Source organism: Lycorma delicatula, chromosome 9, assembly GCF_047948215.1.
Source record: "Lycorma delicatula isolate Av1 chromosome 9, ASM4794821v1, whole genome shotgun sequence".
Classification (NCBI taxonomy): Eukaryota; Metazoa; Arthropoda; class Insecta; order Hemiptera; family Fulgoridae; genus Lycorma; species Lycorma delicatula.
The window spans coordinates 54,869,094-54,881,863 of record NC_134463.1 but is presented as its reverse complement, the minus strand read 5'-3'; the positions used below and the strand labels follow the sequence as shown (position 1 = coordinate 54,881,863).

General features: G+C 29.1%; 1 protein-coding gene across 2 annotated transcripts in view; it reads left to right on the top strand.

Annotated features, from left to right (window-relative positions):
* LOC142330467 (G protein-activated inward rectifier potassium channel 3-like) overlaps nt 1–12,770 on the top strand; it is a 111,764-nt gene that overhangs the window by 5,957 nt on the left and 93,037 nt on the right. The window contains exon 1 of one of the 2 annotated variants that reach the window (XM_075375711.1): nt 10,654–10,783. The exons of the other annotated variant lie outside the window; for it this stretch is intronic. Coding sequence (XP_075231826.1) covers nt 10,753–10,783 — 31 coding nt within the window. The 5' untranslated portion in view covers nt 10,654–10,752. Of the gene's footprint in view, nt 1–10,653; nt 10,784–12,770 lie in introns of those variants that run through there. 2 annotated transcript variants of the gene reach the window in all.

The window sequence follows — 12,770 nt, the reverse complement described above, 5'->3', positions numbered from 1 at the left end:
AAACATATTCGTTAGGAGCCGAATAAAAATACGACTTACCAATATGGCGTTGTGTGTCGAACCAATTTTATACGGACTATAATTACTTTTAATACGCGAAACCCTTTGCAATGATTGAACATTAACTTAAACCTCTTCAAAAATTATTCCTTTTGAACTAAGTCGCATTTTGATATCATTGTTTTTCTATAACACGGCTGGAATTCTTTTCGTTTAATGATAAGAAGCGTTGTCGAAGACAATAACCGAATTCTCTTCCAAAGGACATAATACACCGCTAAACTATTTCTAAATAATTCAAATTCGTGTAATTTTTTTACGAATCGCGTTTTTATCAAAATCTCACCTTTTTCTCAATTGACCTGCGGGGTTTTGTTTTCTTTGGAGACCGTAATTCATTAGTAGATTCATACTCGAGAATCACGTTGTACACTGAAGCAGCACAACTTCTACTTACGTTAGCAGTTTATTAACATCTGAAATCAACGCCGTTTGATTATTCTGTAATTTGTAAGCATTACTCTGCTTTTGTAAGCATTTAAATTATGTGTTTTTTCGCACGACTTAAGGGCTTTTTTTTACAGCCTTCAAATCTTTATGTATATAAATGTTAAGTTCGTTTGTGTACGCTTCAAAAACTCAAAATGTTCTGCACCGATTGAGCTCAAATTTTAGCACGATATATAACCCGCATCAAAGATTGTTTTTATCTATTTTTTGCATCAGTCACATACCTGCGACCGCGAGAAAACAGTTTTTTAACGGTCAGCTGTGTACCAGTGACCGCGCCATCTGCCGGAAGCGAGGGGAACACTCGCCATACTAGCTAACGACAACCGCAGTCACATGTGAAACAATACCTGTTCCCAATTACATTGTTTATTAATAAAAAAAAAAAAAAAAAAACGTATCCACTTGCATCTGATTCAGATTATTATACAATCTGAATTAAATATTCACTTTAATCGAGGTACTTTTGTGTGATCGTGTCGTGATTGAGCTGCGCCTTTCACCAAGCTCTGAATTTATTAGAAAACGACCAACAATGGGATATATGTATTAATGACGCGTGCAACATTGCACATCCAAACCAAATTCTCCCATTATTCGCAATTATATTGACCGCTTGCTTCCCTTCATCTCCCACAGAGTTATGGGGAAGATATCGATCGCGTATGGCTGAGGATATTTTGCATAGAGTACGCCTAGAAAATACCAATATGACGATGGAATTTACAGAAGGCATTACAACGAGGCATTGATAAATATTGAAGACAAGTACTTAGCTATTGCAAATAAAGTTCTTAGTCAATTGGGAATGCCAGCACCCACCCGAGCTGCGATTACTTCATTTGATGTGGATTTACGCCGTGAACAGAGTTACAACATTGGTGATCTTCAGTCATATGTCCAATCAAACATTCCCAAATTAACGCGTGAACAGAAAGGCATTTATGATCGCATAATGCAAATGATAAATTACGGAGTTGGGGGGGGACCTTCTTCTTGGATGCGCCAGGAGGAACTGGGAAAACATTCTTCATTGGATTGATTCTAGCAACGGTTCGATCAAAAAATGACAATTATCCTGTTGCGGAATATTAATCAGCCAAAACTGTGCAACGACACGCGACTTGCAGTTAAGAAATTGATGAATAACGTAGTGGAAGCTACGATTTTAACGGGGCCTTTCAAAGGTGAAGATGTTCCTCTTTCCTCGAATACCCATAATCCCGACCGATACACCATTTTAATTTAAAAGATTGCAATTCCCAATTCGATTGGCATTTGCAATCACAATCAATAAAGCTCAAGGTCAATCTTTAGAATTGTGTGGTTTAGATTTAGATGCGGATTCCTTCTCACATGGGCAACTGTATGTTGGGTGTTCCCGAGTCGGCAAACCAGATAGCATCTATGCAGACAGTGGAAAAACAAAAAATATTGTATATCCACAAGTATTGCAAAATTAAACTTCTATGAAACGTATGCTTTGTTTTGTTTCTCATTTCTCATCCATGCAAGCACAATGTGCCACAGCGAAGCTTGGCGGGTAGAGCTAGTATATATATAATTTAATTCATTTTTTAGCTATTAATCTATTAATTCCTATTCATCTATTAATTTCAATAGAATTTTAATGATCTTAATTCATTTTTTTAATAAAAATAACTAAAAAATATAAAATTTACAATATATTATTTAAAATGTTTAAATTAAATGCAAAAAATTTTATTTAAAAAAATATGTGATAAACCATACTATTCACGGATAGCTCTGTAATGATTACATAAAAAAACAGACTTCAATATTTTAGGAAGGAGTATAGCCGAATTAGTAAATATATATATATATTTTTTTTAATGAATTTTATATTAACAGAAAATTAACCGCTCACAGTACAATCGTTCTTGGATAATAATATATTAAATAGTTGTTCATATATCTATTTATTTATTTTTCTATAACCAAGAGTGTTTATAGGTTTTGTGTTTTAGTTTTGATTTCCACTATGTATCATTTTTAGGTAGATTTCATAAGAAAGCTACCATTATTTGACTTCTTGAAAATTTCGATATATCTTCGCGTTTCACATCTCCCAGATTCCAAAACCACCGTCAGTTCAAAGGTTTATATATATATATATATAAATGTATATATATATTCAGTTTCTTGTGGACACGATAACTGCTATAATTTCATGCCAATCACTTTCAAATTGATAGATAAAATATAACGACCCAAAATCTCGGTCGAGTTCGTTAATGGTCAAAATCGGACAATGAGGTTTGAAATGGGGGAGCTTTTTTGAAAAAAAACAGAATATCTCTATAACTTTTTTATTAAGTAAAATATAGAATTCGTTTAAAGTTCCTACTATTCTTTTGATAAGGGCCTAAAACCTATTAAGTTGGTGGGTGCTATCAAGTTTTTGATAGCACCAACAATTGGCCCAGATAGTGGACAAAATGGGGTTTCGAAGACAAAAAAAATCATCCCTCCCTTAATAGGCACAGTATCGATTCGTTTTAAAGTGCTCGTTAGTCCTCTAAACATTACCTAAAGGTTTTGTGTATAACAATTTTTGATAAGATCAATCCGTACGCCAAGGGATGACCAAAATTTTGTTGGATTTGTAAGAAGATGAAGCTTCTCGTATGCTAAGCATGTGAAAAATTTTCCTCATGCAACCATTGTCGTATTGAATAATATGAAGTTTTTCTTAACTTTAAGGTGGAAATCTTTTTTATCCTCTACTTAGCACCGGTAAAATCTACCTCCGTTTTCCGGCGTGCCGAAAGGGATCTTTTTAAATAGATCTTCTACATTAATTAAAAAAACAATTAGTCGATTTTATTTGTCTTTTCGTGATTAATATATACGAGTAAAGTACGAATTGTGAATGGTAGAGTTGTTTATTTAGCGCTTTAAGTTTTGATAGTTTTCTTCATTTTTTAATAAAAAAAAAAATAATAAAAGATTCTTAAAAAACGTTTTTTTTATACAGGAGATAAATATTAAAAACACGACTCCAAAAAAAAAACGTTGCTCTTTAATATAGGATAATTAAAGAGCCTGCGGATGAAAATTTTGTATATAGTACAATTTTTTATATTTATTTAAACATATATATCCTATGATACTCCCGATAACTTAAGGATTCCAACACGGGGCCATACATCAAAAATCAGTTCGATTGTTGAGCTACAAAGATGGAACAAACGTACACACTAAATATATACTTTTTTGGGTAGTCGTGTAATAAATTACTAGATTTTTTATGTTTTTTTAATAATAGAAGTTTTTTTTTTTATAAACTTTATTAAATCGCTTTTCTCAGAATTGAATTTTCTACACGTTTTGATAATAAAATTTGCGCATTTATTAGTCATTAAACGAAGTTATTGTCCTTTTAACTTAAAACAATGTTTTTCGTCGCCGAATATTTCTGTTTTACGTTGGATATCATGAAAACTACGGGAAATATAGTTCTGGTACCGGTTTTATTTGATTTTTCAGGTTAAAACACGTAAGAAACCATCAAGTTTACTCCTAATATACTGAAATTTCACCGGGGAAACTGAAATCCGCACGAAATTTTTCGCTATCTATAACTCGATAACAAAGACTTTTCGAACATATGTTTGTATAAACTTTTTTTCTTAATTCAACCTCTAGAATTAGTTTACAGATTATTTCACTTTCTTTTTGAATCACCTGCATATGTATATATATATAGCCTATGACATTCCCGGTAACGTAAGGATTCCAACGCGGGGTCATACATCTAAATCGGCTCAGCCGTTGAGCCGCTGCTACGTTGAAATACATTACCATTTGATACATTAGATTCATACACCATGAACGCATTAAACTCATTTTTGGGCAGTTGCGTAAAAAATAATTCACAGTAAAAAACTTAATGTACATTATTTTGTTTTTTCTAAAACAAAAAAAAATCGAATGATAAATATGTAGTGTTGTTATGGCTAATTTATAGCGGTATAGATTTGAGTTGCATGTTTAATATTTACTTATTTATAATTTCACACTCCTCTAGAGTGTGAACAACTGTACTGATTTTCATAAATACGGTTTTAATGACACACTTAAACGATGTAAAATATTGCCACAGGAAGCGATTAGCAACATAGTATTTAATAACTTTCTCTATACCAATTAATATATTTTCTTTCTATCGTTCATTTAACAGTATTATCCTTTTAGCGCTACTTCATTGCCTATATATTTGAAGCTTATAGCTTGATTCATAATAAAATATCGTCATCAGTTTTGCCTGGTGATAGGTCATTTACGCCATCCATTTCCTTTGTCCTCTTGTAGTTTGCAAATTTCACCTCATCTATTAACTATTATAAATTAATTAGTATTTTTCTGTCAAATGTAGTAATGTACTGTTTCTAAATAAAATTTGAATTTTTCTAACTTTTGTTTGTTTTATTCAACTTTACACCATTTTGTTCAGAATTAAATTCTCTACAAGTTTTGTTTAATACGTTTTCTGTGCTTATTTACTCATTTAACAAAGTTATTGTACGTCAAACATAAAAAAAAAGGCTTTTTTACCTCAGATTTCTCAAAACCTATTACAGATACGATTCAGGGATATATTTTATTCGATTTTTCAGGTCAAAAACCATAATAAATCACTAATTCTGCTGCTTAATTAAAGTCATAAATATTTCAGTACTACCTGATTTCACCGGGTTAGCTGATCCGAGCGAAATCTTTCACTATACGCAACTGGTAAACGAAGCATTTTAGGACTTATTTTTATATGAACTTTTCCATTTCTTTCTCGAGTAGAATAGGTTATGAAAGTGTCGGAAGAACTTTGTGCTATATCTTTTTTGGTAAGCTGAGTAAAATAATGAATAGTATTTATTACAATTCGGATGATGTAAAATTTTTTAATAAAAAATACAGGTATTTCGCCTCGTGGATAGTATACGATTACTTTTCCGTATGAAAATTATTAGTGTAGAGTAGTGCATAACGAAAAAGTTAAAACATTAAATACCATTTCCTCCTAGTGTTTGATTGTGGATAATCTTCTTTATTTTTCTGTTTAGCCTCCGGTAATTACCTTTCAGATAATACTTCACCTTTCAGATGAATGAGGGAGATATGTACGAGTGTAAATAAAGTGTACAGTCTCAGTTCGACTATTCCCGAGATGTGTGGTTAATTGAAAACCCAACTACCAAAGAACACCGGTATCCACGATCTAGCATTCAAATCCATGTAAAAATAACTGACTTTATTAGGACTTGAATGCTGGAACTCTCGACTTCCAAATCAGCTAATTTGGGAAGACGCGTTCACCACTAGACCAAGCCGGTGGGTTGATTGTGGGTAATCATTCTAGTGGATGATTACTTGAAACAGTGTACATGTTTACTTATTCAATTTATCAAAATTAAAATAAAATTTTTTTAAAATTATTAAAACGTAATGATTCCTGAGATACTTATTTTTTTTTTATTTTAACGGCAGATATTGAAAAACCTTTGGTTAAAAAAACACCCAAATCGGGCAAAGATAATAAAACATTACTTGTTATTCAGTTTACAAGGCATATTTTAAAAATATTTTTTTTGCTCGTTTCTTATAGTTGCTAAATCAAATTAAATTTAAAAAAAAATAGTAAGAAAAAAGCTAGTTTTGTTTAGAAATATTTTAATGAAGAATAATTCCTAAGTTAATAAGAACATGATTGAAGAATATAATTTATCTTCGATTTCTTTTGCCGTTATTATGAAGCCAATTATTAAACGTCAAAATTATTAAGGAAAAAATACCGCAAGAGTAAAAAAAAAAAAATTTCAGTTTTTTAACTAAAAAAAATGTTGCTCGTTTTTGATAAAACTTGACATTTTGACATGTATTCAAACATCACTTTAATCAAACATCAACTTTCATATAATCTTTTTTTCTGTTTATTATAAATATATTTCATATTGTATTTTATTTATGAATATCGTATAGGAAGTGATGCATATCCAATTCTTATCAGTGCAATATATTGTCAATTTTTAAATGATTATATTTTTCGTAGGATTCTTAGCTGTTAAAATTATGTATATCGGGGGAAAAAAATTAATAAAAAATTACAGGAAAAAGTGAAAATTACTTATTTTCTAATAAAAACATTTTTTCGTAACTATTGTGTAGTATCTTCATCGCTGAAAAATTGCTGTGAAATGATATCCCGGAATCGTGTTTCCATAATATTTATTAACTTAGTTTATTAAAAAGTTTTAATTCTTTATTTTTATTTAAACGTATTTTGTAACAATGAACAAGGAAAACTTTGAGACCTTTCCGCGGGTAATTAACAAAGTGAAAATGTTTGTAAGAAACAAATAATGCCAAAAAAGTATAAAAATCACGTTACATATCAGAATATACTGTTTGTTTACATTTTATACATAAATATAATAATATATCGATGTATAGCTTTTACCAGCTACTTTTTACGAATTTTTGCAATGCGACTTGTTAATTTGACATAACACTTTTATAAATGTTTTGTTAAAAGTTGCAACTTTGTAATATGCATGAAGTATTTTCCAACCACTAATACAGATAATAAAATTATTGCTTAACTGGTAACCTACGATTTTATTAGATTCATAACAAAAATATCATTTAATATTTATTTTTAAAAAAATTTCTCATATAATTTATTTAATTTGCAGTTTAGTGTATTTTAACGAACCTTTTTGGTAAACAAAAAAATATTTAAAAATGATTTTATTAAAAAATTACTTAAAATCTAACAATTATATGAACGGAACCCAAGGATATCGGGAGATGTTTTACACCCCCCCCCCCCAAGATTTATTGCAGAGCCTGGACATCCTTTAACCCACTGAGTTGATCCTAGAGGTGAACTCGTCATCGCAAATCAGCTGATTTCGTAGTCGAAAGTTCTAATGTTCAAATCCTAGTAAAAGCCGTATTCAAATCCGTATAAAAGTAAATACTTTTATTCAAATCCGTATAAAAGTAAATACTTTTATACGGATTTGAATACTAGATCATGGATACCGGTGTTCTTTGGTGGTTGGGTTTCAGTTAACCATATATCTCAGGAATGGCCGACCTGAGACTGTACAAGAACACACTACTTTATTTACATTAATACATATCATTCTTATTCATTAGCCGAAATAATACCTTGTTTTGGGGAAATTACTCTCAACCCTATTGCATTCCTTCTTTCTATCCCACTTCTAGATTTATAATCCTGTTCTATTGTTCTATTTAATTTTTTATTGTTCTTAAAAATACTTTGGCCGCGCAGGTTATCAGACTTAATGTTCTGTATTTACATTTTTTCTGAATTTTTTCTCGTAGCAATCGGTACCAGTATAAATTTTTTACAGTCCTTCGGCTATTTTCCCTTCCTGTATATTTTATTAAATAAATTTAACAAAACTCTCTTCTCTTCACCGTTTAATACTTACAAATATTTCAACCTTATTAAACCCTATTTCAGGCTTTTCTATTTTTCAACTCTATAGATTTCTCTGTCTTATTTACTACACCCATTATCATCATTATTATACTATTCCCTCTTTTTTCAGTGCCAATTCTTTTTTTCTCTTCCTGCACCCTTTCCTCTTTAAAGAGATGAACTATATAGTACCTTATTATAAATCATTTAGTGCATTATTCATTTTTTACTTTAATCATATATATATATATATATATATTTTTTTAACTATCATCCTCGTCGCAGCTTCATGCATTCTAGATTGTTACTTAGGTTTCCCGTCGTGGTCAATTTTTTTTTATTTTATGTTTTTTTTAGTCAAGTGAACCGAAGGTAGATGCAGCCAGTCGCGTCGCACATATAGTAACGGTGACAAGGGCTGTGTTGGTTGAGCCGGCGCGCCGTACACCGTCGCAGCCCTTAAAAAATCGAAATTAAAAAAAATTCGAAAGTGTTTTTTAGATATTTATCTGAAGAACAATTGCAAGTCCAAATGAACTGAGTATCTTGTTTATAAAGTCGTAAATGGGGAAAATTTGCAATCATTGTTCAAATTATTTTACCTCTTTCAACGTCGAATTTCAAAAAATTTAGAAATGTTATTTAGATATTCAATGAAGATTACACACACCAAAAATGAAGCTGATCTTCATTACAGAGATTCAAAAAATAGCAAATTTCATTGTTACTCCATTTTGACCCTTTAAACTCGAAATTAAAAAAAAAAAAAACTTTCTTAGTATGTTCTTACACAGTCAGAAGAACGCGTATAAAAATTTTCATCAATTTATCTTCAGTAATTTTTACTGGATGTGTTGATTATGAATCACTCACATATATATATGTGATATATATATATGTACAGAGTGTTTCTAAAGCAGTGGGCTGGCTATGCTTTTTCGGATTCTACTTGTAAAACTAAACAAAGTATATTCTTAGGAAAAATAGCAATTTCCTCTTCGTTCTCCCACTGTCCGCCATTTTGTTATTTTTATATAAAAATTTATCTCAAGTTCGGATTAATATTAATATTTGGTACTATTAATATCACATTAATATTTGGTAAGCGTCTTGGTAATAAAGTTTTAAAATTAGCAAAAAATCAGGACTTAAATACCTTCGAAAATTACAAAATGGCGGCCATGTTTATTTTACATTCCGTTATATCTCCATAAATATTAGTTTTATAAAAAATTAAGTTATTTGCTAAAATATTAAGCCTTTTATTTTGAACAAATTGACATTTTATTTTTAAACATCGGTTAACAAATTAGTCAAGTTATGGGAGAAAATTGATGTTGCAATTTTGTGTCATAATTATTTGGTCTATTATTGTTCCAAAATTATTACTTAATTTGATACTAATTTGCAATACTAGAATTAACAATAAATAAAAACAATTAATATTTCTTCGAATTGAACCTAAAGTAGAGGACATAAAAACAGACACATAATTAAAACATTTTAGAAACACTCTGTATACACATACACACACACACACACCCACACACACACACACACACACACACACACACACACACACACACGAAATACTAGCGAATCTGGCAATTACTATTACTAAACTCAATTACTCTCGATATTACTAAATTTGAGTGTATGAATTAAATAAATCTTGTATTATATTACGAAAATAATAAATTGTACAATTTCAATTCAATATTACATGCGTTTCAATTAAATAAGTAAAAATCATTGCAATGTTCTAGGATATGTTTTTGATGATTACATTTGGCACATATATAATCAAATCTAGGTTTTCCTACACGGGAGCATGCAACATATAATTGACCATGAGAAAAACATGAATCTCCTAATTAGGGTACACACAAATCCTTTATTTATATAAATTCCCAACCATCATAATCGATAGTACTTTAAAATTTTTAAGATATTATCTGTTTTAAGGGTAAATTTTTATCATAGTCAATCATCTCATCACATAATAAACTTATCTTATAAACTTATCACATAATAAACATCTCATGCCAGGCTAACAAATATATGGAACTAATAACATGTAAATGCTTCCGGGACAATTAATAAATTTTGAAATTTTCAACGAAATCGGTTAAATAGTTTTTAAATTATTAGGACACACACAAAATGATGATTTTCTTTTATTTATATGTATACGGTTATAGGTAGATAGACAGATTGTCTAAGCTTGAATTTTCATCAAATCCCAAATAAACTTTACAGTGTTACATTTCCCCAGTTCTTTACCTCTGATTAGTATTTCACTGAATGACAAAAAAGTATTATACTTAATTATGACTGGTAAAAAAAATATATTTATAATTAATGTTTTTATAAAACAAGTAATGAGTTAATTTTACTACTTTTTTATTATAATGTATTATCACCTGATAATCGTTGGTTATATGCGTGCGATTAGAACAATTAAATTTTAAGTGTAATTTTATATTGTATTGAAGTTGTTATCATTTATTTCTCCTCGTAAAAAGTGTTATTGAATTGTTATCAATCAGTTCATTTTAGTCTTTACAGTTGAAATGAAAGTAAATCTTATTAACGAGTTGTATATATTTAAAACTTATTGTATTCGTTAAGTTTGGGCAAATAATTTTAATTGAATTCATTGTGTTTATTTATTATTTTGTGTTTTTAATTTTTATTATAACAAGAAGTTATATAAATTGATATATCTTTTTAATTTATATATTTATAAATTTGATCAAATATTAATCATGGATTCTTCAGACAATATCCGTTTCATTAGTAAGTTTTTTTTTGTAAATAATCAATTAATTATATTTATTGTTTTTTATATACTTTTATGGATTTATAACAGGAATAAAAAAAAATATTATCTTTTATTAATTTATTAAATTTTAAGGTTTAACTTAGTTAATTCACTGATAGCTTCTCTATTTTGTCATAGTTATACATTTTTGTTAAGTTAATCTAAAGGGAACTTTTTTTTTGATTAGAAAAATCATTAAATATTATGTTAAGATGAAGCTAAGCAAATGTTACTCAAATTAGTATTTACTCATCGAAAAAATTTTTATTTATTTTTTTTACTATGAATAAAATAAAATATTTCTGCTCTGAGTTGAAATACCGTATTATATATTAAATACATACTCAGGTTGTTCATAAAATATGGCGACCAAGAACTTTTCAACCGTTAACATAGAAAAATAAAACTTAACAAATACTTTTACTTTTAAAAAAATTACTTTTTCGGTATAGGAACACCACACCATAATTATCCAGGAAGACTTCTACGTGAGGCAACTCTAAAATTTTAAATGTAAGGGATAGGATGAAAGCTATTGAAAAAATCATGTTTGGATTGCAAAAACACTAACCAAAATTGCCAAACATTACAAGATCACCATTTTATTGATTTGTCATATTGCATGTATTTTACGTCAAAATGTTTGTTTTTGAATTCCAGTTAAAAAAATGGTCTATGCAATCCTACTATTTCAATTAAAATTTTTTGGTTGCCATCCATGGAGTTCCCCGGCTGCTTGGAATGTAGTAGGTAGTTTCATATTAGAAAAATATATCTTTTTAAGGTAGGAGCATTTGCTAAATTTAATTTTTGATCTTTGTTGAAAAGTTATTTAAGGGTTGCCGTAATTTCTTAATACCTGGTAAAAAAATTTTGCGCAATTCTAAGAAAAAAGACCGGCTTTATGTTAATTTAATATGGTTTTAATATATTTTTAAAAAATTTGGTTTAATATTGTTAACCATAGATACCGTAGATAAAGAAACGTCAATGTTTCAACTTGCAGCATCATAATGAACCACGCTTTTAACTTGCCCCGCTCACATACTTCGATCTTAAATTGGTCGTAACTCAATAACTCAACCAATCTTCCTTAAATTTTTATATGCTCAATTTCAGGTACATTACTAGAGCATATCTAAATTTCTATGAAATTGATATAGTAGTATTGGGGATTTTTGGGCCACAAAGTTTTATACATAGGTCAATATATATATATATATATATATATATATATATATATATATATATATATATATATATAAGGAAAGCCCCTACTCAAGTGAATGTATTTTCCATACCTCAAAATGTAAATAAAATTTATTTTCATCCCCCACTTCCACCATGCGACCGAAAGTAAAGTCGGTAGAATGTATATATATATATATATATATATATATATATATATATATACATCAGTGCCTATATACAGTGCCATATACAACAGTGCCTATATATATATATATATATATATATATAGTCTATAATTCATTTTATTTTAAATATTTTTTAATAAATTTATATTATTCTGAATTGAACATTTCAGATGAATAATACAATGTATTATTCTGTTTATTAAAAAAATGGTTATTTTTATATTTATGGTGTCCCATATGTTTCCATACACAGGAAAAATTAACATTGTTTACGAAAACAATTTTTATTTATTTTTATGATTTTGTATTTATTATTATTATTATTTATTTTTATGTATTCTATGTATGAAAACTTATGGGACACTATATTTACTGGCTTGATCTTATCCTACTTTAATAAAGGGCATAGGTATGTGGGTCCGTGTGTGTGTGTCCCTTAGCTTAGCACCGGAATGTACCGATCACTAGCGGAAAATCCCGATTCGTTAGTGCATGTCTCGTGGTGGTCAGGTATATACTTATATTATTATATATCGTTATAAATGCGAAATATATTTTAAAAATATATTTTTACTTCCTGGTACGA